General features: G+C 44.6%; 3 protein-coding genes across 5 annotated transcripts; 1 reads left to right on the top strand and 2 right to left on the bottom strand.

Moving 5' to 3' along the window:
* Positions 1 to 532: 532 nt before the first annotated feature.
* pnocb (prepronociceptin b) lies at positions 533 to 7,531 on the bottom strand. The gene is made up of 3 exons (XM_084700457.1): positions 7,433 to 7,531; positions 2,370 to 2,588; positions 533 to 1,120 (listed from the first exon to the last, which is right to left on the bottom strand). Exons 2-3 carry the CDS (start codon positions 2,493 to 2,495, stop codon positions 533 to 535), a joined length of 714 nt encoding a protein of 237 aa, XP_084556583.1. The 5' UTR covers positions 2,496 to 2,588; positions 7,433 to 7,531.
* A 4,069-nt stretch (positions 7,532 to 11,600) lies between these two features.
* Positions 11,601 to 15,380, top strand: LOC146287256 (serine/threonine-protein kinase pdik1l-B). Of its 2 annotated transcripts, none has more exons than XR_014758466.1 (4): positions 11,601 to 11,754; positions 12,348 to 13,223; positions 13,430 to 14,380; positions 14,696 to 14,834. XR_014758466.1 is itself a non-coding variant. In XM_084700007.1 (4 exons), exons 2-4 carry the CDS (start codon positions 12,450 to 12,452, stop codon positions 14,947 to 14,949), a joined length of 1,254 nt encoding a protein of 417 aa, XP_084556133.1. In that variant the 5' UTR covers positions 11,601 to 11,754; positions 12,348 to 12,449; the 3' UTR covers positions 14,950 to 15,380. The 2 variants fall into 2 exon arrangements, 1 of the variants encoding a protein (XP_084556133.1); XM_084700007.1 differs by having other exon boundaries at positions 13,430 to 13,655; positions 14,696 to 15,380.
* A 505-nt stretch (positions 15,381 to 15,885) lies between these two features.
* elp3 (elongator acetyltransferase complex subunit 3) lies at positions 15,886 to 24,369 on the bottom strand. Of its 2 annotated transcripts, XM_084700006.1 has the most exons (16): positions 24,229 to 24,369; positions 23,865 to 23,964; positions 23,579 to 23,717; positions 23,326 to 23,396; positions 23,160 to 23,223; positions 22,847 to 22,915; positions 22,589 to 22,743; positions 21,268 to 21,429; positions 20,722 to 20,848; positions 19,067 to 19,260; positions 18,841 to 18,931; positions 18,547 to 18,612; positions 18,176 to 18,403; positions 17,907 to 17,988; positions 17,688 to 17,794; positions 15,886 to 17,230 (listed from the first exon to the last, which is right to left on the bottom strand). In XM_084700006.1, the coding sequence occupies exons 1-15, from the start codon at positions 24,248 to 24,250 to the stop codon at positions 17,703 to 17,705; spliced, it is 1,662 nt and encodes a 553-aa protein (XP_084556132.1). In that variant the 5' UTR covers positions 24,251 to 24,369; the 3' UTR covers positions 15,886 to 17,230; positions 17,688 to 17,702. The 2 variants fall into 2 exon arrangements, with proteins under 2 accessions (XP_084556132.1, XP_084556131.1); XM_084700005.1 differs by lacking the exon at positions 15,886 to 17,230 and having other exon boundaries at positions 17,312 to 17,794.
* Between the last annotated feature and the right edge of the window lie 266 nt (positions 24,370 to 24,635).

The following is a 24,635-nucleotide window of genomic DNA, read 5'->3' on the forward strand; positions in this document are numbered from 1 at the left end:
GGACTTGAGAGCAGATATGGATTGACCTTTGTGCATCCATGTTAGGTCCTCATGATACTGAGACAATTTTCAATTGCTCTACTGTCATTTTATTTGGTCAGATGTATGTATGCACGAGGTTAAGGGTAGGGGTGGGGGAAGTGGAATCATGTGGATGGTGTAAAGTAAACATTATGTTGCTAGTTACTTCTTTTACACAACATCAGAATAAAGATTACGAACGGCGTTCTTCTTCTTCTGACACGAATGACTAGATCTATGAGGTCACAGTTCAGGTAGCTATAGAGACGACCGTAGCTGCAATCACGGTTGATGAGGTAACTGGAGGGACAGGGAGGAGAAGGAGGGTGGAGAGAGGGGCAGTAGGACCCAGGGGTATGGTAACTAGATAGAGGAGGTGGGGGAGTAGGAGGGGGAGGAAGAGAGGAGATACTTTAGGACCCAAGGGGTGAGGTAACTGGACAGAGGAAGAGTTGGGGGAGGGGGAGGGTGAGACGGAGGGGCATTAGGACCCAGGGGTGAGGTTCTGAGACTACAGTGGGCTCGGTCTCCTGGCCCCAGGTCCGCTGTGGAACCTTCCAGAGCGGCTGCTGATGCCCAGGTACTGCCTCAGCAGCTGGCCCACACGCTTCTGGTTGTTCCATTTACGGGCCGACTTCCTGATCCCGATGAAGCCGCCGTAGCGTTTCTGCAGGGGCCTTCCGACGGAGCCGATCAGCTTCCTGTATCCATGGCGACCCTTCAGGAAGCCCCCGAAGCGCTTGGAAACGTCAAAAGGGTTCGCATCATCCCCTTCCTGGAGCTCACCCGTCACGCCCTCCTCCCTCTCCTCCAGACCCAGACCCTCTCCCTCCTCGGTCGAGCCCAGCTGAGGAGAGTCGAACTGGGCACTGCGTCGTTCCAGGTCCTCCTCCTGTTGGAAGCGTGCCATGCCAGCGGAGTAGAGCAGTTCTCCGTCAGACTGCAAGTCCTCTGGACTCAAAGCGAACTCTTCTCCTGTTCTCTTGGACACAGCGCCCCCCTCTGGTGGTAAAGGGTACTGTGGTAGCTCTTCAGCCTGTTGACACAGCTCCCAGGTGAGGGAGGGAGACACAAGGCCCTCACACTCCAACAGACACACCTGGTGGGGGGGACAGGAAGAGGGGTTAGTGCTTACAGAGAAAACGCCCATGAAAACACCAAGATAAACTATTGAGTCAAAGTTGTCACAGTTTTTACATTGACAAGTATTGCTTAATGCCAGTGTTTCTCAACTGGTCTAACCTCACAACCCACATTTCTCCTCAGACATTAAGTCACGACCGGGGGGGGGGGGGGTTATCAGTTTATTCCTGTATTTATCTGTGTAACCAGGAAACTATGTATTTGACTAGGCTGCAGCTTCAGGGCCCTTGGTGTTTGGGGCTGAGTGGCACACGCTTAACAATCTCTTCATCTGCTATCAGGCCCAGAACCTCAGTCTCCAGTCAGCCATGTTTGTCAAGAGAACTTGTAGAGCTTTAGCAAGGGCTTGACTGGGGGAGTGCTGATTATCTGGGTAAATGTGTTGGTTTGTGTGCAAAAACGTCAAGATCATAACTCAGAGACAAATCCTGTTTGCTTGGCAGATCCCACTGCAGTGAAATCAATTAACGACAGTCATATAAGAACCTGCCCCCACATCAAAAGACTTGAAGAAGATGGAGCACATCGAAGAAAAGGAAATTAATTATGTGTTGCAAATGAAATGGGCTCTCCAGGGGATTCTACACTTTAGATCATTGCAGCAGTATGAAAGTATGCGTGTCTATGCGTGACTGCCTGTGTGTGTGTGTATGTGTGTGACTGTGTTTCTCTGTGTGTGTGACTGTATGTGTGTGTGTGTTTGGATACATGCCTCAACCGAGCATTGTTTGCGTGTATCTGAGCGTGTGCCAGCGTGTGGGCACTGCTCCCTCGCAGTTTAGAGTGGCAAACTATCTCCCAGAAGACTCCATCTGGTCTCTATCGAAAGCTGCATACAATAATACAACGTGGGAAGCTAATACTGTGTGTCAATCAATGCAGCCAGCCAAAACAGCTGATACTGAGCAGTCAATTACATTGTTTTATTACCTCTCTGTTCCAGGCCCAGCTGTCCCTGTCCACATCATCATTAGCAAAATTAGCATCCCAATTCCTACGTGAACAGAACGCTACTATTTTTACGCAACGTGGTTACTCAGTCCTTTCAGCAGATCCATCGAGTGTGCTGTGGAGTTACGCGTTAAAAGTTGGGGAGGAATCGGGTGCTTCAGACTCAAAACAGCGTGATCATTGTTATGGAACATATGGTATCCAAGGCTCTTGCACTCACATATCAGAAGCATAACACACACAAACACACATACCAGAGTGTTGAAGGCCTGTTGCTGGGCCAGACGGAGGCCACAGGACAGACATTCCCCCTGACAGTCACTCCTTCCAGGGGAACACAGGTAGGCCAGCAGAAGCAGGCTCCACACTGGGCTCTTCATAGCTCACTAACACACTGGCTCCAGGAGAGAGCTGCTGGGTAGATGTGGGAGGCGTGTATGGGACCAGTTGGAGGTCCTGTGTCGCAGGTCAGTCTGAGGGATGAGGAGTTGGAGAGAGGCAGAGAGAGAGAGAGAGAGAGAGAGAGAGAGAGAGAGAGAGAGAGAGAGAGAGGAGGAAGAGAGGGAGAGAGAGAGATGTTGTTCTTAGTGCTTAGTGTTAGTAGGAAAGACACTGACATCTAAATTCATGACAATCCGATTTTAAGGACAGACTGTACATAAAAGGTCAGCAGCTTTGAGAGTTAACAGTTTGTGTGATATTGATAATAGTGGGGTGACTCATGCAGGGTAGCCACAGTGGACTAAATGAACCCTTCAACACTCTATGGCAATGAAATGACTCCATTAGCTGTGATGGGAAGCCATTAGAGAATTTGATTCGCATTTCTTCACAGTTGAAATGTTTCTACAACGACCAATTATCACTTATGTGGCCAAATGATAAGCTAAATCATTCATCATCCATTGCTTGAAACCTTGGATCCATTGGAAACCTATTTGGTTGCAGAACCCAAAACTCTGTGTTCTTAGTGATTCGCAACCGTGGAACTGAGGAGTAACATAATCTGAGAGCTAGCCTATACTTGTTTTTCCATTTAGAAAGGGAGAATTAACGGATACACCCTAGGGCTCTGTCTTATTGCAATGTTCTCAAAAATACGTGCCTATGTTCCTAATGTACCTGGCATCTCTTCCGTATGCTTCTTCCTTGATTTCCAAGTTCTAAAGTGAAGAGTTCACTAATAAAACTCATCTGGTCTGTAATTGATGTAGGCTCCAAATGAGCGCTGAGTTCGGTAATGAGCGGTAAATGAACAGTAACATGCGACGCTCGTCACAGACGCAGCTCTGACGCACCTCTGACTCAGACACCACCGAAATAAAAGTCTGAAAGAAAGAGTTGGACATTCATACTCTTGGGCTGAATAACTTCTTGATATGTTTGACACCATACCTTTTGATCTTAAGGACATTATGGCACCTTGATTCTAAGTCCTTTGAAAACTACCTGAATATGGGTGGGTTATGAATGAACAGTTCTCTATGGGTGGTCGATAAAGGTCCCTGACCCTAGTGTGAGCTAATTGCTAAATCCTTTATCCTCCTATTCCATCTAATAGCCATTGATATTTCTAATTTACTTTTCAAAAGTAACTTGGAAAAAAGTATAATTATCTCCTTTCTGATCATTACATTTTTTTATGAGTTAGTTTTGTGTAATGGGATTTTCAAGTGCAGATAGTGTGATGCAATACACACACAGGTCGAGTTACACAGTATACACAGCAGAGTACAAGTTGAATGCCAACCAAATATTTGACAAGGTGACAAAGTTTTAAACATGCAGGACCATCGCCCATTTTCATGAGCTGCTTCAATTTTTCAAAGCACTTGTCAGCCAGGTGTGTACTATTACGCTCAGACATGCAGAAAGATTATATATGTGTGTGTGTGTGTGTCGTCAATGTGTGCGTGTATGTTGTCAGTGTGTGTGTCTGTGTGTGCCTGACTTTGCAATTGCCCTTTGGTTTTTCAGGAGCAAATCTGAAATGCCTAATCTCATAGAATCTGTTTATCCAATTGTACACTTGTGTGTCCCCCCTAATGGAATCAGCATCTTGATTTTATCACCAGCCTCCATTCTATCTGCTGTGGGCTTCAGACACACACAGCTTATTCTTATCCTGTTACAACCTGGACACACCTGGCCATGATGCTGGTCCTATCTCAGACATACAGTTGCTTTTCCCCAGTACTGTACTTATAGAGATTTAATGTAACTGTTGTTATTGTCGCAATGTCCTGACTTTAGAATTACACATACACAAAAAATTTTTTTCTTACACATTTTCTGCTTGAAATATAATGCAACTGTTGTTATTGTTGCAGTGTCCTAACTTTAGAATGACGCAATATTGTTGTTGAGATGACGTTATTGTTGCATTATGTCTGGTAGCAAGTGGTAGCAAGAACAATTTAGTATCTATTAATTGGAAAGGAGTGCTATAGGCATTAATACAAACTGTGAAATTAAGTGGATTTTCAGAGAAAGCAATATAAATCTTTGATGTTCTGCATGTGGTCCTTCCCATAGAGACGGCATTTCGGCCCCTCAAAATTGTTGTTGTTGTTATTATAGTCTATCCAATTAATTGAGTGCATCATCAGAAAAATTAATTTTCACCCTTGCTTGCTTCCATATACACATTTACTGCCTAGAGAAAGGCATTCATCAATGCCAACACTAATTTTCCTATCACGTTCTGAATGAAAATCACAGGCTTCATGGAGTTTCTGTGGGCAAAACAACAATGATGTCATAACTGTTCCAAAGACAAACTGAAAGGCCATCGACTCATTGTTTTTATTTTCTTTAGGATAACAATTGGTTCAATTGAATGTAACATATATAAAATATAATTCAGTAGTTGTGTGTTACAGGAACAAACTGAGAAGAGAGTGGGGAGAGGACTACAGGCTGGTGTCACTGGTCCCTTTGGGAAACACAGGGCTTTATTGTTGAGATTGTTATTTGGTCAAAATTTGGTGCTTTTTTTGTTGTTAGTGTAAACATACCTGTGTGTGCATGACACCTACACTATATGTGCATGTGTGGACAATTTGTCTTCTGTCATTTCCCACTTTTTAAAGACTCACTTGTTGTACTCAAATACTTATTTGTGTGAATAACAGACAATATATCTAATTTGATCTGATCTGTACTCTCCTGTACACTGCCTTCATCTCACCCAAGATGGGGCAGTGTAGAAGTAATGACAGGATGACGGAAGATCATTGCACTGTCACTGTCTTCTCGCTGTCTTTTTAAATGAGCTGACACCTGCTCTGTCTGTTGGTCACACAGAGAATGAGATGTACTTAACTGTGTTGAAGCCACCAGCTGGAGTGACACGACACACAATGGAAAACTGGTAGAGGACAACAGATGAATTGTAAAATATAACATGAAAATGTATGATAATCTGTCACAACCAGGGGCGTCGAAGTGGGGTCGGGGGAAGAGGGACTGACTACCAAGGGCCACAGTGGGGGAAGGGCCCTTGAAAAGCTTGGAATTCAAATGTGTTGAAAGGGTTGTGACATATTGAAAATGGGGAGGGGTCCAAATTGCAATTCTCTTCATGAGACCCCAAATTCTCAGCGGTGCCTGATTACGACACAGATGCACACAGTATCTTATGTGATGATGGAGGCAGAGGCTGAAACTCGTTCTTATTTGAGTCCTTCTTTCAGAGACATTGGTCCTTCAATAAACCTTATTAAAGCAATAGGTGACTTCGACAATGGAACACTTGTCCTCTTAAAACACTACAGTAAACAGAAAGTATACAGACAGGAGTATTCTGGTAAATCCATTAAACGGTTTAATGGGTTCAGTCATGTTTCAGAAAGTCATTTAGGAATATAAAATCGCAAACAAGACCCGACTGTAGTAACCAATTAAAATAATGTGTTATGTACCTAATAGCTTCTTTAAAAAATCTGTTCCGCAAGTTTGAGATTATAATCGAGGGATCATTTCTAAAGTGAATGCCTCCGAGCGTTCTCCTGTAGACACAGTGAGGTCATACTGGGCGTGGTGAGCTCACTGAACACACGCAGAGCAGGTGTGGGGTTCTAATGCAGACTAAATGCGTTTTAAAATATGATTCACAATAGTCTAATAATGAACTTGATTCAATATAAATAGCAGCTATTATAGCAGTTATATATGGTACTGTAACTATTAATCATCTCTGGGTTTATGTTATTTCTAAGATAAGAGGGAATGTAAAATTAATGTTTCTATAATTAACTTGTTACCATTATCTTCTTCAAAATCCTGACAATTATGAAGTGCTTATGATAATGCAGTGGGACTGAGAATACTGATGCCGTTGGTCCAGGATTAAGCACACACATATTGTGAGGTGAGAGTAAAGCTACTGGTGAAAATCCATAAAACAATTCAGATTAAACTCCCCACGTCAAATTAAATGTAATTAAAATTCCTGGTCAAAGAACTATTTTTTTATAAACCCTTATAAAATTCTACAACAGAATGACAGAACACATTTTGATGCCTTTCACGAAATTTAGTCTAAGCCCTGGATTTTTCTAGAAGCGTCTTGATGGATGAAAAAGGAAATTTCTGTCATTTAACCCACCAGTTTAATATCTTAACATCTATTTTCAACTTCAGTGTACCAAGTACACCCCAAAGAGCAGAAATACATGTTGATCAAATAGTAGGAGAACACTACATTAATTGTCACCGGAGTGAACCAATTCATAACCATTTAGTCAGCAGTACTGATAAGGGAGTTTGTACAAGTTGTGATTCTCAACCTGTTAATTAAGGTGCTAGAGGATCCGGTGCTATGGGGACATAAGGACAACATGATGAAGGCACGGGCCAGGGGATTCAGCTCTGACTCATGGAAAGATGGAAAGAAACCATAATGTTAAAGAGAAGAAGAAAAGCCAAACAAGCACTGTCAACAAGAAATCCATGGCCTCAGCCACAAACATGGACTGAAAAAGTCACACACCAAGTTCCCACAGTGATAACCCAAACAAGCAACTGAACATGAACAAACGTGGGCATGACATACTCGTTCAACTACAGCAACCTGTGTTAAATAACCCTGCTGTTAGAGCTCAGGTTATCAATAAAAAAAAGGCAAGTTCTCACTGTAACGTCAGCTTAGTACCTTTTAAGTGTGTTAGGTATAGCCTTATTCTCTTTCCCCTTCCTGTAAACACACTGCACATGCACAGAAGCACAAATCCTGTGTGGTCACACAAATAGGTAGATACACTCGATACACAAAAAAAAGAAGAAGAAAGGCAGGTGGCCACATCATCTTTCTTACCTGTGTTTGTAACTTGGTGACAAGTGTTAGTCTCGCTTAGGTGCTGCAGTGTTCTATCCTTTTCGTTGGGAGTTTCAACTACTGAATGAATGCTTCTTCTTCATCCCTGGCTTCTTATAACGACACTCCCCTTCCCCTAGCTCAGCCCCTGCCTCCTCCCAGCCCCCCCGGCTCCCTTCCTTCCTCTGGGAGGGAGCGGGGGTGGTGTCCACCCTGTTACGCACAAGGTGGAGAGACACTACGATGCACGCTGACGAAGGAGGTCCTGCCTCTGTCATTTCTTTTGTATTCCCAAGAAGAAACTAATGCGTCTAAAAATACACCGCAGTGATCCACTTCAAAGTCCAAGTTGCAAAGTAAAGGATGGATGTCTAAGGTTTCCTTCAAACTCACAAGCAAAGCCACAACTAAGGTCATGACGGGCAATAAAAACTATTTTGAAAAATTGTCGAAACACAATCTCCCTAACAATCAATCTGTGATCGATGAACTTCCGCAACTCCTTCCAAGAAGATACACCAAGGTGAACCTAGGACAGTCTGAATCATGCAGCTTGTTGTGGATGAATAACAAAGTCTGCCCCTGGGCACAGAGATCTCAGTGGACTCTGGTGTAATGGTTGCCTCTTCAACAGAGTTGCAAGACGCTCAGTCATTTGTGAATTAGAGAGATAGAGAGAGAGATAGAAAAAAGAGAGAGAGAGGGATAGAGAAAAAAAATGCATTGATGATGACAAAGTATAATTGAAATAATGACCATGATAATCATATTCATCATCATCATCATGATCATTGCTTCATGAAGATAATGGCAGATGTGTTTTCTTGTAATTCAGTGGTGGCGGCAGCCTTATGGGTGGAGATGATTGCTGAGATGAGGATCAATATTTACTTATAAGTGAGCTATATAAGCACAAAATATCCCTCTGTTCCTGTAAGGTCTGACACCGAGTGAAGTCGTATCTCCTCTCTTGTATCCAGACACTCACACAGAGTGGGAGTCGAGGTGCTAGGCTGAGGACTCCAGATAAGGACTCCAGAAGCCTGTCAGTGATAGCCTCTGCTCTGTGGACAGGGGTTATCTATCAGCACGTACACCTACAGGTGGGAGGGTTGGCCTGGGTGCTCTCTGTGATGCAGAAGGTCAAACTCACCTGGTGCCACCATGCTCCATCTGTCACGCACACACTGAGGTGCTCTTGAAGCCTGTCACTGTGACAACATGAGACACAAACCGGTCTGTTCTTATCACTTATGTCAAAGGATGTTTTCTCTCTTTGGGGCTGCAAGCCCGGACTGTTTGGACACCGTTTTAGGATAATCACCACCCCCGGATCGTTTACTGGTGTTGTGTTGAAAACATCTATTCATAACCCAGCTTTGATCTTTTGTATCATGCCAAACAAGGATTAGCAGTAATAAACACACATTCAAATTTGTAATTGCTTTTTAAAAACAAGCGGCGACATCAAATAAAAATATCCAAAAAGCTGATAATCTATAACATACTCAATTCCTTGTTGGTTTAACCAACTGTATTCTCCACGCTCGAAACAGAAAAAAATCTTTAAATATATGATCCAATATCTTATCATGACCAACAGTCTTCTTCTTCTACAGTTTTCTATACTCAGTGACACAAACTCCCCAATGTCACAGCTCATCTCCCTCCCTGCCAGCTTCGAGTTTTACTGTCCTCCTCAGCAGTGAAAACCAACAGAGCGTATACAACAGGAATCATTGAGGGCATCTCTGCCCTGCTTTATGGCACCTGTCAGGACAATTTCAACACTGAACCTGTTATTAATATGCGGTCAAAGTCATTACATTTATAAGAGAAAATAATCACCCCCCCCCCCAAAAAAAAGAAAAAGTCAGGTAATAATTAGAATTTTCTGTTTATAGACCAAGTTATCTATTTACTGTATGTGTAAAATATTTGTTTTATTTATTCAGATTTGATTCTAGTTAATTATATAGTGCTTTAAATGCAATATATGAATATGTCAAATAAACCTGTACTGGGATAGTAAAACAAACTGGGCTGAGACAAGGTCAGCTAAGGAGTTCGATTTACAATAACGTCATTCAACTTCTTGCTTGCAAAGCTTACTTAAAGACGGAAAAGGCTGGTGACAGAAAAGTTTGATGTGAACTTACATGATAGACCAGTATTCAATTAAACACTGGATGACAACTTGTTTATCTTTTCTCTGTGAGAAGCTGGCCTGAAAACAGGACGATTCAGAATTAAATGAAAGGTTTTGACCTCAATCAGTGAAATAATTAAAAGGGCCCTTGTTGGTAGACTTCATAATTAGCAAACAATGCATGGCCAAGCCCACATAAATATCAGTTAGTCAAAAACAGTGGTAATTAACATTGTAATTCATATCAGAATATTTTATGCCTTCAGTGCTCTGACTGCTCTAGGTGAGATATATTCAATCTTGGGCCCCTATATCCTCCAAAACACTTGTGGGTATTTTGTATTGATATCAATAAGACTGTATTATGCACTGTCTGTATGCAGGTATCTGTCAAAGGGAATGAGATATGGTTATAGAATGGAAGGCATTTCCTGATAGATAAAAACAAGCCAAGCGCGACTGACTCCATCTCCTTCTGGTAATGAACAATATTCATGATTCAGGCTTCCAGATAAGAGCTTTACTTCTTTCTCTCTCTTTGTCTACCCCCGTCTCTCTCTCTCTACCCCAGTCTCTCTCTGTCTCTACCCCCATCTCTCTTTCTCTCTCTCTCTCTCTCTCTCTCTCTCTCTCTCTCTCTCTCTCTCTCTCACACACACACACACACACACACACACATATGCTGTGTGTCATCTGTCGTCACGGTGACACACTGAGTCATTGTGTCCAGGTCCAGTCTCTACTATCTCAGAAAGACACATGTTCATTTCAAGTTATCTGTGATCAGCAAATGACGTCGATGATAACTACACAGTTAACTGTAAACCTGGGTTGGGTGGGTAAGAGTGTGTTTATGTGTGTGGGGGAGGAAGGGGGGGTGGGGGTGGGGGGCAATGACCATGATGGCTTCCGGTATGCACATTATAAAATGAGCAATGATGCATGGAAGGGGGATAGCATGGGGATGGAGGGGGACTCAGTAGATTTCCTATTGCACAAAGCCACTGCTCTATACAGTGAAAATGAAAGATAAACCCTTACATACTACAGGATATCATACTGTGTCATACTGTGACTATTTGAACATGAACATTTCATGGTTTTTGTGCAGAACAAAAATGTGACTGTGTAGTGAGACCTCCTCATTCTAGTTCCCTCATAAAGTTCACTGAGATCTATGTACTCTTCTCTGGTAAAGTTGTTTTCAAGGTCTGGAACAGAATTGTAATTGCAGTGATTTTTTCTTATTTTTACAGTTACTGGAATTCATGAGATGTGAATCATACCAAAGTATGAGAAAACTTTTCTGTCTAGCCCAGTGGTGTGCCTTGTTTATGTTCTCATACTTGTGCAAGTCCAATTTCCCCCCTCCCCCCCCCCCCTTCTATTTCATCTTACCAAATTGAAAATTGATTGAAATAAGAACGTCTACTATCAAAATACAATTTGATAACATTGATTCTTCAGCTGTGAAAATTGGAACCAAGTTATCATGGAAGCAGAACGTTCTCTTTAAAAGACAGAATAACTCCTGCTGATGTGTGACTGTTGCTGTATTTTGTAGACGATTATGGGTATATGATTGCCTTTACTACTGTAGGCTATGTATGTCCACACCAGTATGATAGATCCATACGGTATTTGATTATTGAATCATTCATATGGCACTTTAGGACAGATTATCGTAATTAATCACTCTGATGTAGATCTACAGGGAAGTGTGATAAACTCCTGAAACGGTTTCTGAATGATGGGACAGGGACACCAATCTTCTCTTATCAGTGGATTTGCAGTAATTATGTTTAATATTTTTTGTATCATAGCCATGTGAAACACAGGTAGGCCTATATATATTGCTCATATATTGTATATGTTTTAATGATCGAACATAAATAACCTGGCACGAACTAAACCTAGCGGAATTACTTCTGCGTTGAAAATGTTTATTTAAATGACAATGGGCTGTTCGAATTACGCCAGACATGCTAACAGGCCAATCAAGACAAACTAACGTCATGTTGCACCCAATCACTTTGCACGTTTGGCTCAGAGCGCGAATGTCCAAGAAAACGGAAGTGATACTTTTTTGTTTTGATTTGACATCCAAACGGTAGCTACAAAAGTTAGCACTAACTAATTACTTTTTTACTTGCGGATACCTGCAACTTCATGGGTACGTTTGTACATTGTTCTTTTTGGAAGAAAGCTTTTTATGTCCTGTCTTGAGTATACCGATGATTAAACGATTGCTAGCTCTAGAGCCAGAGTCAGGGAAACTACTATGGATTAGCTAGAGCTACTAGTAAGCATTACTACTAGTAATGCTTACTAGTAATACAGTACTAGTACACACTTGACCGGTACTGTACTGTACCTGCATGGTTTCCAGAGAAGTGGAAACAAGCCGTTGAACCTGTGTTTGTCTTTGCTGTCGCTTTTAAATTCGACTATGTATTAGTTACCTCTACATCTGTGAACTGAAGTGCAGGTGTACAGTACTCTAGCGTAAGCCGATTGTCTTTAAAAAAACGTTAAGGTTGTACTGTGTACAGTAAAATAGCTACAGTAGTTTGGGATTTCAGTTAGTGCTAGCCTACAGTATTTCAGAAAAATACATTTGCTTGGTACTGTAGTTAACTGTAGCTGTCCTGTAGCTGTAACTGATAGTTCTTCAGGTTAGTGGTACAATAGCAAACAATATTGGTTTAGCAAGGTACGAAACAATCGCTCTTCACAAACGTTTCCTCTTTTCATGGTTCTTTCCAGCTACCCCACATCTCACCATTCAAATACACTGACTTCAAGCCAGGAATCTCTAAACACAAGTAAAGATAGCCAGCTACCTTTCTAAAAGAGAGGGGAGTGAAGATGGAGGAGCTGTACACTCTGGAAAGAGAGGTGGGACGAGGCAGCTATGGAGTCGTCTTCGAGGGCCACGTCTCCAAAACGGGACAATGTGTTGCCATAAAGCGTCTTCCGTGTCGAAGTCCTGAGGGAATTGAGCTGTACCTGCAGGAGCTGTGGGCCATGAGAGCCACGGCTAAGAACCACGCCAACGTTATCGCTCTGCACGGCTGCCTTCTGCAGACTGGGCCCAAGACCCTGCAGCCCCTGAAGCCTGGCCAGCTGCCCCTGGAGCTGGTGGAAAGTGCCCTGAAGGGAAGCGTGTCTGGAGGCTCTAAGACCCAGGAGAGGGAACACTCGCCCTTCTCACGATCAAAAACACGGCGGATAACAAGCCACTCTCACTGCTCAAGGCCCCAACTTCAAGACAGGACCAACACCTGCCTCGCTAGATCCAGGCAGGACAGGACTCATTCATACTCATCCAGACCGAAGCTTCTGGACAGGACTAACACAGAGCTCTTCAGGCCCAGGAAGAGACCAGCTCCTGAGGAGGAGGAGGAGGAGGCTAGTGGTCTTAGACGCTGCTCAGCCCTCTGGCTGGTGATGGAGTATTGTGACGGGGGCGACCTGAACCAGTATCTCCTCTCTGGAGCCCCAGACCCTGAGCTGAACCACAGTGTGGTGCAGCAGCTTGGCAGTGCCGTGGCCTTCCTGCACGGCCTGCACATCACACACCGGGACCTGAAGCCTGACAACGTGCTGGTCTGCCTCACGCCTGCCGGGCCTGTCGTCAAGGTAGCCAGTCAAGTCCAACTTCAAATCCAATCACCGTTTATTTCTATAGCCCTTTTTAAACAAGGAATGTCTCAAAGGGCTTCATAAAAGTTGATCAGAAATGCTGATGAACAACCTAAAACCTTGAAAAACCTTGCGTTTTCACTCTTTGATGTGTCGTTTAATCATTATGTCCCGATTTTTGGTTTTCATGTGTCCTTCCCCAGGTGGCAGACTTTGGCCTGTGTAAGATGAGCGTGGGGCCGGCCAAGTGTGACCTGACCAGGCAGCACTTCTCCTCCACCTGTGGCTCGGACTTCTACATGGCTCCAGAGGTATGGGGCGGGCTCAGCTACACAGCCCAGGCAGACATCTTCTCCCTGGGGGTGATGTTCTGGGCCGTCCTGGAGAGGATCACCTTCCTGGAGGAAGGATCTACGCAGGAACAGCTGGGTGAGCCACCGTGAACGGGTACCTTCTGCTCACGGCTAATGATAATGACAGTAATGGTCAGATGGGTTTGGGAATGGGTATAGCCAGGGGTGTCTCTAAGAATTTGGGGCCCCATGAAGAGTTTACAATTTTGGTTATGTCTGTTTTTTCATACTCAAATTCCCTTTTTGTATGTCACTTTGGAAAGTGTCTGCTAAATGAAAACATCCCCTCAATAAAGGTCTGCATGAGGCAAACGCCGAGCCGGGCAATTGTCTGTGTATGATGCCAGATAAGTCATAGCAAGGGGAGAGGAGGCTATTGGTGTGTCAGAAACACCGTGGCGATTAGAGCTAGCCTATTTGCAGTTGCAAAATTCTACCTAATACCTCACAGCAGTCCGTCCAGTTGTTGCTCCCCCGTTTTACGTCAGGTGATGACGCATCTGAGGGGAAATATCACTGCTCGACTCCCTGAGCAGCCCATCTCCTCCTCGCCTGCTAATCCGTCCTGCCTTGATATTCTCCTGCTCTGATGTTGACTCCCTAACTCATCCACGGAGGATGCTATTGGGCGGAGCGATCCGGCGATGGTTTGCCCGGCTAATCCTCCCCACCTGGGTGGGAAGAGCTGTCAGAGCAGTAGGGGTTGGCACGGGGTATTGGAGGCTGCAGGATTAGAAGACATGACGAGACTTGGGAGCTCATCGTTACGTCTCTTCCCCCACAGCTGTGCGTTGAGTCCAGGTGGGAGACTTCACAGCCGGTTAAAGCGGGCCATTAGTGTACCTCCAATTATCCATTCCCTCACTTTCCCTCCCCTCCATTCAGACAACGCTCTATTTCTTTTGTCTGTTCAGTACGAGAGAGAGGGGGTGGGAGGGAGCACAAGGTGTGCAGAAATGTCAAACGTCTGACTTTGTCAAAGTAAAAGCTGTTAACCTTGCCTCCTAGTTGTCTCCCATACCCATCCTTTAACACTCACTAAATGATTTAACTGTTGTTAGCACACAGTAAAGATGAATTTTAGTCACCAACACGTGACTCCTTCTTCCCTCTCAGGTGCCTATGTGTGTAAGGGCCGCTGGCTGATGCCGCTTGGTGAAGCCCTGAGCGAGAACCCAGACCTCCAGCTGTGTATCCCCCTGAAGGCCCGCCGTGCTCCCCCTCTACCGCCCCCTCCTGGCCAGGCCGTGTGCGCGCTGCTCCGGGACATGCTAGCCTCAGACCCTGACGCCAGGCCCAGTGCTGCACAGCTGGAAGGCAGGATCTGCTCTGCTCTGAGCGAGGGAACCGACTGTCACGGTCCTGGATGACTTGAAGGTGTTTTGCTTTAATATGAGCTTCCTGTTATGGAGATTGAGACAGTCTCTCTCTGCAGTGACAGTAACTCTCTCTGCAGTGACAGTAACTTGAATATCCCAAAATCTTGTTGTAATGGATTATTCAGTGTGTACGGCACCTACAGAAATGGAATGTTTATCCCTGCTGCTTGAAGCCTTGCATTGAGTTTTGTCTGGAATTAGAATTTTTCCACTAACATCGATTGACTTTGGTGATATTTATAGCAATAGATTTTTGATTTGTTGCTCTGAATTGTACAAAATATTTCAATATTGTTTAGTGCTTCATCATGGATTATACTTGAATAATTGTGGCAACTGAAGTCTACCACTTGATGTTTTTTTTTCAATATTTTGTAACGTTACCCAGTGTTGCTAGGCAATAAATACATATTTATGGAGTATTGGCTGTTCCTGTCAGGACTGATTATAATCTGTGTTGTTTCATTTCTTGAACTGGAATATTCAGGATAGCTGTATTATTTCTATAAAGTTGGAAGGTGAGATTTCCCCAGAATAATTTCCAGGCTGTCAGTGTTGATAAAGGATGGTCTATGTATGGGAATTTGGATGTTTTTTATTTTTTGTTGTTGCAGTCAGTTGCTGAGCAACCAATAACTGGATCTGTCAACCCAGTCAAACAGTGCTTCATGGTCTTTCATCAATTCTGTAGTTGTATCTAATTCTGCTGACAAACACTGCAATAATAATTTAAAGATATCGCAGATGTACGTAATTCCCCAACTCCAACCATTTTCTCATTACAGATAAAACTTATGTTGTTTTTGTTTGTGCAACACCCTCCTGGAAATAGTGTTTTACACTTCTGTTTTATGTGTGTGTGTGTGTGTGTGTGCGCTTTAAAAAGGCCATCCATCTTCCACAGGAAATTAAACTTACCAATTTCAATTGGTTTGGATCATACATCCGGTATGAGACCAGATCTTTTATTACAGAGCATCGGTCTTGGCCAGCAACAGACCAAACGAGGAAAGCTGACTGTAATTAACATAAAAAACATCAACTACTGGATTAGAAAACCATTTTTCATACCTGCAGGTACACTTTACCAACTGAACAAAACTGATTTGGGCCACATGTCAGTTCACAGTCTGAAGACATCATGCCAGAGGAATGTAGTGGTCGTAACCATCAATACACTGTTATTAATGTAATAGCAGAAGCCATCAGTCACCTCAAACAATAAGACAATAAGAGCGAAGATGAGGGAAGGCAAAGAGCCAGACCAGGAAGGGTGCTGGCTACCAGGAGAATGAGATGGAGCCACTGAAGTTTGAACCTGATCTCCAGGTCTTCTACTCTGAGGGATTCCTGACCTTTCCCTCACGCTCTGGTGACTCATAAAATGGACTCAGTCTTCCCTCAGCCAGTCTCGCGTCAAACTTTCTCCGACAGCCATGAACGGAGACACTGTATTGGTGCTTTATGACTGTTTCGATAAACTAACTTGGAATGTAATCCCCTGTCTGGTGGTGCTAATATATCGATCATGCTTTTCAATTCATTCGTATGTCTAAAAGTATATTGGGTTGCTGTTCCATCTGCAGTTTCTTTTTGTGGCTAACCCGTCACTACAGAATTCTGTTGATTTTCAACCACAGGTGCAGCACAAAAACAACTCAAGGAAGACTTACGGACACCAGGAAAGTCATTTCAGATTTCAACACTGATATGGTGAGCGAGCGAGGAGAAGAGACTAAACTATATTGGTTCATTGCTCACTGCATCCTCTTCGGAACAGACTCCCACCGAAGCCACATCACGCTGCTGCAACCCGGAAATGATGTTCCGTGTCACTGGTCCGTCTTAGTCACTCCCGAATATCCGAGGATTCGTCTGGGATGAGGCAGGCCCATGGTTAAGATTCACTGGTTTACTCTTGGTCATTTCTCACATGACAAACCTCTTTACCGGTGGTCGAGCAACACTCAGTGATTGCTCATTCGATGGGTCGCTGATAGAGATATAATTGAAATGGCTTTGTCAAATGAGCCAGCAAGAAACCATCAGAGGACAATCATCCAGAGTGTGACAAGCCTCAGACCCCATGAGTCTCTGGAACAAATCACATATCAACCGCCGCCATGTTGATGATGGCGGTTTCTCTGATGACAGATTGTATTTTTCTAATGATAGTCCAGAGAGAGCTGGTGCAGTTTATCTATTTTCTCTTTAAAGACTTTATTTTATAAAAACAAAAAATGTTGAAATCCTGAAACGAGTCAGTCCTGATCTGAAAAGCAACTTTGGGAAAAAGTAACCCATGTTTAAAAACAAGCAAATACACACGCAAAATGAGGACAAAGGATTAAAATGGTTTTAAAAAGCAATTTATGTAACTATCCTTTAATTTCCTGTCCTATAAAGAAAACAAAAGAGTATGATTATAAAACGGTGACTTAGATTTCTCCCACAATTCGCTCAGACATTGTAACCAGTAATGAGAGTTAATTCATAAGGGGTTTCTCTGATCTGACTGTGAACATGATTTTCTAACACCATGAAGATAAACAGACCGCTTTTCTTCCAGCACCAAAACGGAACAAAAAAAAACCTACGAGCACACCGTTTTCAACCCTCTACCTTAACTTTGATACCTGCTGTAATAAACTGCTTGAAATTAATAACGTCTTAATAAATAACAATGTTTCGCAGTTGAATCCAGGGAAAAAGGTGGTAGAATTGGATACTGGAGGACATTGTCCTCAGTCCATGCAGGGTGCATCCAGGTGCTTCACCATATACGGTCCCTCCAGCTCATAGCCCATCTTCCTATAGTAGTTCCTAGTTCCTACACCTGGGGGGGGGGGGGGGGGGGGGGAGTTTAAAACATTGTATGTTGCGGAATCACATTCCAGAATGTTTTTGAATACTAGGTGTTTTTTTTGTAGGCATAACTGAAAAGGTACCGGAGATGACAGCTAGCTTCCCAGAGGCGTGCTCTTCTCTGGCTATCCTCTCTGCTTCCTCCATCAGCATCATCCCAAAGCCCTTCACAGGGAGGAGACAAGCCACAACAACACTGTTGGGTTAAGCTCATCCTAGAGAATTTGACTGCAGATCAAGAAGTCGCAGGTTCCCCCTGTACATAGCTTTGGATGAAAGCGTCTGCTAAATTAAGTTATTGTGATTATGTTGAAAATGCCATCACAGGCTGTGTAAGTGTGTGTGTGTGTACCTGGTGCTGGAACTTGCTAGGGTCTCTGCTACTAACAGGAACCACGCTGCCATAGACGTGCAGTTCACGCACGATGGACACGCCCCCTTTGAGCTCCGGACGGAATGATTGGGCAGAGCAGCGGCGCAGGCGCAGTAGACCTATCAAAATGTCCTGCTCGGGATCCTCGTACGACAGGAACGTCTCCCAGCCTCCGTTGGCTACGTAATCTCTCCTCACCAACTCCACCTGGACACACAAGTGATATCTCTCTACACCAGCGCTACCTAGACACTGTTAATATCTCTCAATCTTTTCTTATTTATCCATCCATTTCGTAGTTGCTAGCCTAACTTGTTTCCATGTCAATGTTGTGTTCTTTGAAGGTCTACCTGGTACGGTCGCAGTTTGTGGTGGATCTCCTGGATGCCAACTTCTCTTGTTCTCACATCTCGACACTACAAAGAAAACACAGGACTGGGTTTAGAAAAATAAGGCTGGCCCATTCCTCATCTTCTCTCTCTGTGTGTGTGTGTATTTATGTCTGTGTGGAGGACCTGTGTATGCATGTGCATATTTGTGTCACATCTATCTATCTATCTATCTATCTATATATATATATATAATATATATATATAAAATATATATATATATAAAATATATATATATATATATGCATGTCTCACCTCGGTGCCCATGTCCTTCATCCTTGCCAGAGCCAGCTCTCTCAGATTCCCGTGCTCCACCCCTGAACTCACCAGGGGCATTGGTATGTCCCTGAAACCCACACAGAACACCCTCTTTACCGCACAGGTTAAAAAACTAAACCAGGTAGGTCAAAGCAGAGTCCTGTTATCACACCATGTGACGAAAAAAAAAACCCATCCAGCTGGTCTGTGTGGTTGTTCCCACCTCTGCACGCGGTACACCCTGGTCCAGGGGGGCACCAGAGCCAGGATGCGGGCCACCAAGTCCACCAGGCCACTGGGGGAGTAGCTCTTGTAGCGGCCGGTCTTCCACAGCTCGTACAGACCTGTGCCTCGGATCACCAGCGTGGGGTACAGCTTCAGCCCGTCGGGCCTGAAGGCCGGGTTCTCAAAGAACTCCTGGAGAGGGAGGGAGGGAGGAGAGGTCACTAAAGGACTCCTGAAGTGGTGACCTCAACGTTTCAGCGTGAGAGAGAAAAAGTTTGAGATTGATGATGGAGAGCAAGAGAGGTGGAAAGTGGTATGTCCTGTAGAGACAGAGAGGTGGAAGGAGGGAACCAGATCTGATAGCGATGATGAGTCGAGAGCGACACTGTCACTCTGCAGAAAACGCGGCCCCTCATCTCCTAGCTAGCCCCCGCGGTCCCGCGGTCCCATTAAGCATGTCCTGTCTGGTTTGGATGCGGCTGCACGGCGAAAGATAAGTCACTAGTGCAGCTGCGGTGCTGATTGGCTGGCTGGGACTGTAATAGGATTCCATTATCGTGGCTGCCTGCCTGGCTGATGTGAGGCCTGATGCTGGGGAGGCAGCCCCTGCTGTCGTGCTCTGACACACACAGAGAGAGAGAGAGAGAGAGAGAGAGAGAGAGAGAGAGAGAGACAGAGAGAGACAGAGAGAGCGGAAGCACCAACTGTCCTCACACACTTCAGGTAGGGGGAGGGGAGAGGAAGGGTTTGGGGAGGAAGGGAGGGAGGGCAGGGGGTGGTGGCCATGTTTCTAACACTGATAAGAACTGGAGCTCCCTGAACAAGGAAGTGGGGTGGGGGGTGGGACACGACAGGAGAGACAGACATTTGTGGAAACTCTCTGGGGGTGAATACTTTACTCCTCTGGTCCTCTAAGACTCTTGGTACCATGCTTTCCATTGCGTACTACCTCACACACACGAACACAGAGAGCAATGCTGGGGTCTGCACTGAACCCAACATCCCCTCCAGTGAGCTGGTCATGGTGTGCAAGGAGATCTGTACCCGTTATAATGTTGAAGTTTGATATTCAGACTCCAAGCAGACGAGACTGGATCAAACAGCACTACAGGCTGCCTCGGCTCACTAATAAGGCTCTATTCATTTCACCTCCATAATGGACCTGGGTTCTGTAATGTAAGGCCATGCGTCACTGCAGTGCACAGCCCACAGTTAGAAGCTATAAAGAAATCTGCACACACGGACATGCTGCAGTCTCACTCACTCACTCTCTCTCACACACGCACACAGTGCCCACACACTCGACTCACAAACAGTGCCCACACACTCCCCCCCCCCCCCTCCACGCACACGCACACACACACACGCACACGCACACGCACCTAGGGCCTAATCTTCATTTATATTCTAGTCATTATGATCAAGCAATTAGCCGGTGGTCATTAAAAGTGATGGTCTCTCCCATCCTGAGGGGCGGATGCATCACTGCAGAGTTATTTTCCTATTGGAGTCATAAACTTCAAGCTTGTCTAAAGTTTTATGGACAAAATGTTCATATATTATATATTAACTTCTGATCAGAATAGGAATGATCAGACACAGTTTTTCTTTGGTCTGAGTGTGTAAAGGTTTATTCTGAGTGTGGATACTCACTATGAACTGCTCAATGTCTCTCTCCATGCCGACGTTGGGCAGGTCGGGCATCATGTGAGCCACCACTTTGAACCCTGCATCTTTGGCCTGGTGAAAGGACTCACACACCGCCCGAACCGTGTGTCCCCTGAAATAACACACAGAGAATTTGACCACAGCTTAAGAGGTCCCAGGTTCAAATCCCCCTCATATGTCGCACTGGTTTTGGATGACAACATCTGCTAAACGAAAAATACTGCAGATTTACATTTTTCTAAATTAACTTTTGTATGTCCCTTTGGATATAAGGGACAGCGCTATTTGTATGTAACTTTGGACAAAAACATATTGTACATAAAAAAAAGTAAAATGTAACTGTTTTATTATTCATCCCTCTATTTTTCTTTAATTGGGATGGATAAAGCCCAATTGTAAAGCATTTGCTTTCAGATCAAGAAGTCCCAGGTTTAAATCTCGTACATCGCTTTGGATGAAAGGGTCCGGTAAGTTCATTATCATTGATCAATCCCATCATGCCCCTGTGCTCCGTTTCCTTGGCGTTCAGACCTGTTGGTGTCCCGCGCCACGTCTTCATAGACGCTCTGGACGCCGATCTCCAGACGGGTGCAGCCGTAGCCCAGCATGTCGCTCAGGTGCCTCTTCAGACAGTAGTCAGGGCGCGTCTCTATGGTGATGCCCACACACTTGGTGTTGCTGCGCTCAGAGTACCTGCAAAGAGATGAGACATGACTGCGCAAAACTTCACTTGCCCACCAAGCACGTACCCCCCCCTCCCACACACACACGCCCCTACACAACCGCAGCCTCTGTCGCCATGTTCCCCAATCACACCAGCCTGATGACCATCGCGGCCACTCTGTATGAGCCTCTTATTCCTGCAACCTTTTCTGATGACGTCAAACATCTTTTCTCATGGTTCGCCAACGGAGTCAAGTCACAGGCGTTTATGCTCCGCAGAGAACAATCAGATTGGCTGAAATTAGTCAATAAAAAGGCTATTACCTGAAATGGTTACACACTGTCTCATCAGACAAACGCAGACGTGGGGAGAATCAGAGATATACTTGCTGTGGCATGCTCTGACACAAACACACACACTTGTGCATACACCCACACACAGCAGAGATAAGGGCTTCTCCTGAGATTGAACACCATTCCTCCCTCTGGCTGATTAGCAGTCAAACAATTACTGTAATCGTGTCATCTTAACCAACCCGCTGACAGCGCCAGTGGCTAAGTAGTCCTGGGCGCCCCCTCCACACGCGCGCGCCTATGCTCACTCGTATCCAATATGTCTTATCAGTGGCAGGGAGCAAATAGTTGACAAACAATCAGAATCAGCCCTCTGGGTCCAGACTGAATGTGTTCTATAAGATGACGTTCAGCCACCTGTCTTTTGTCACATCACCATGCAGCTCCACCGACAACATCCAACTGACACATCCAGCCGATAGATTTAATTGACATCCAAGCAACACGTTCATCCGACATGGCAGCTCTAAGGGGATGTGTGATGGCAGAGCTCCCCCTGGTGGAGGTAGACAGGACTCCTCCTCGGATACAGAACAACGTTCTGCCAGTCTTCCAGTTGGACTCAACTGTCTGAGTACCTTTATAGGTGAACGTTAATTATGAAACTTCAAGGTAATCCCTACTGAAGGTGCAGAGTTCGAGGCCCACCTCCCCTCCAGGGAGGGTAGGTGGATAAGGGGGTGCTTATTGGAAGGGTAGAGTGAGATTAGGAGGTGACAGTGAAGGTGTAACGGGGGGTGTAGGTGTAAGGTAAATGAGGGAGCAGTGTGGGGTGAGTCATGGTTAGTGTGAGGGGGTAAGGGTGAGAGGTAGGGACCAGGGGGTTGTTGGGTACCTGACTGCCTCTGCCACATTGTTGGAGGTGTGGCCTGACAGGGCGTCGTGGAGGTTCCTGATGAAGTAATCTCTGTATTCCTCCGCCAGCGCCATAAAGGTCCCGCCCATCACGATGAACTCCACCTTGTCCACGCTGTGGCCCAGCTGCTTCAGCTGAACGGACAGAAGAAGAGTCACCTCTGAACTCCACGCACCAGGAGGACCTGAGGGAATGTGGCTGGCAAGCAGTGAAGGGTGTGGAGGAAGTGACACGGACCTGTTCCACGCGATGTCTGGTCTGGAGGTACGGATCATATCGAGCCCTGATGGCTCTCATAGACGTTGGCTGAAAGTGCAAGATCAGAGAATCCCCTTGCAGTCTTACCAACATTTGACTAGAGCATATCAAATCTAATCTAATCAAAATGTATTTGTATAGCCCTTTTTACAAGCAATGTTACAGTGGGCTTCACATATGCCCATAGAACTGTCCCTCAACCAACCTTAGCGCTCAAGGAAGACAAGGAAAAACTCCCAGAAAAACATGAAATGTTAGTAATGAATATTAAAAAGTTACAATAATTGCTTACCTCATAGCCAGTGTAAGACTGTGTTGAGTACTCAAAGTCAGAATCGGGCCCACCAGGACAATAGCTGTCAGGGCAGAAGATTATAAACTGAACACATTAAACATGTGATGATAATGCATGTTGATGTACTGTACTGTTAGTCCTAACTGGACAGACAGGTACTCACACACAGATGTTTCCTGTGAAGCTGATATGAGGGCAACGATGAGGTTTGCACATCACAGCGACTACTGCTATCTGTACGCATAACACACATATACAAACCAAGTTCAGCTTTGGTCAACACACATACTGAAAATCTACCTCCAATCTAGCTGGGGAATACCAGTCACACAGACACATATGACCTATAAGAACTGACTTGATTACTAAGAGGGAGCTGGCAGTGAATATTTAATACTGGTACAACACACACGCACCCCACTGGCAGTTCGGATGGGTTTGGCCTTGAGCTTGGGTACTAGGGCTCGTCGATAGGTAGGTGGGACGGCTGCAATGATGTCCACCAGTCGAGGCTGGGAAGACAAGCCATACTTGGCTGAAGTTTTAGTCTTGACTCTGTTGACGACGAGGAAAACAACACACGGAATTAAAGTCAGTCATAGCGCTTGTTGACGATAGATCGATCCAGTGGATTGCTACTGATACACACGGATGTTTTAATGTCAGGAGACAGAATACTGGTTGTATAGGATGCGGGTTTACTTGTTGAGGTTAATATCCTTTCCCTCTTCGTGCGCCTCAACTAGCTGCTTGATGACGTCTGCTATGGTCATCATCATTAGTTCTGCTCGGCTAAGATCACCTGTAGACAAGTTGTGTATTAGAGCAAATTCCCAACACTCAAAATGTAGCACAAACATTAATAGGGCATCATGGCAGTCACTGTTGTATCACGGGGTTGTATCTGGGTAGGTATCTAGCAAGATGTCTAGAAAGCAAACTAACTCAAACTTCTGTAAAGGCTGTTCCTGGACAGGCAAGTTAGCTAGTCGAGCTAGCTGCCAAGCTACGTAGCTGGAAGTCCGATACATTTTCTAACATTAGGAAGCAAGTTCCACAGACTTACCCTTCTTCTTTGGCTTCCCCATGTTAAAGAGTGAGTTGAAACCTGAAATTCACAAAATCTTGGATATCAAAGGGTCTATATTTGCTTGGGAAGGCGAGACCTCTGAGAATGTTGTAAACACATCAGCACGTTCTAACTTTGCCGTGTGCTGCTTTAAACTGTCGCAAAGTAACGTGAACGCATCAATATGCTGGTTGAGGCATAGAGTTGGGTTAAGGGCTAGTTGTAGTAATAATGATGACAATAACATATAAATACGTCTATACATATATGTTATGAGTACAGAAGACTGTACGCTGTTTCATAAACAATTTATATGTATTTATTTATTTATTATATTTTAATTAAAGCCGCCTCATCGTAATTTAAATTTCGCCAAAATTAAAACGACCATAACATGCACCGTT

Source organism: Hypomesus nipponensis, chromosome 6 (genome assembly GCF_054491055.1).
Source record: "Hypomesus nipponensis isolate SF chromosome 6, ASM5449105v1, whole genome shotgun sequence".
NCBI classification, from domain to species: domain Eukaryota; kingdom Metazoa; phylum Chordata; class Actinopteri; order Osmeriformes; family Osmeridae; genus Hypomesus; species Hypomesus nipponensis.

Bases quoted from the DNA above. Each gene is read 5' to 3' on its own strand.
- pnocb (XM_084700457.1), bottom strand. From the start codon at position 2,495: ATGAAGAGCCCAGTGTGGAGCCTGCTTCTGCTGGCCTACCTGTGTTCC. The intron at 1,121-2,369 runs GTATGTGTGTTT...CCCCCCCACCAG, and splicing joins AACAGGCCTTCAACACTCTG to GTGTGTCTGTTGGAGTGTGA.
- LOC146287256 (XM_084700007.1), top strand. From the start codon at position 12,450: ATGGAGGAGCTGTACACTCTGGAAAGAGAGGTGGGACGAGGCAGCTAT. The intron at 13,224-13,429 runs GTAGCCAGTCAA...GTCCTTCCCCAG, and splicing joins CTGCCGGGCCTGTCGTCAAG to GTGGCAGACTTTGGCCTGTG. The intron at 13,656-14,695 runs GTGAGCCACCGT...CTTCCCTCTCAG, and splicing joins ATCTACGCAGGAACAGCTGG to GTGCCTATGTGTGTAAGGGC.
- elp3 (XM_084700006.1), bottom strand. From the start codon at position 24,250: ATGGGGAAGCCAAAGAAGAAGG. The intron at 23,397-23,578 runs GTGCGTGTGTGT...TTATGCGTACAG, and splicing joins CCATCCGAACTGCCAGTGGG to ATAGCAGTAGTCGCTGTGAT. The intron at 22,916-23,159 runs GTAAGCAATTAT...TTGCACTTTCAG, and splicing joins AGTCTTACACTGGCTATGAG to CCAACGTCTATGAGAGCCAT.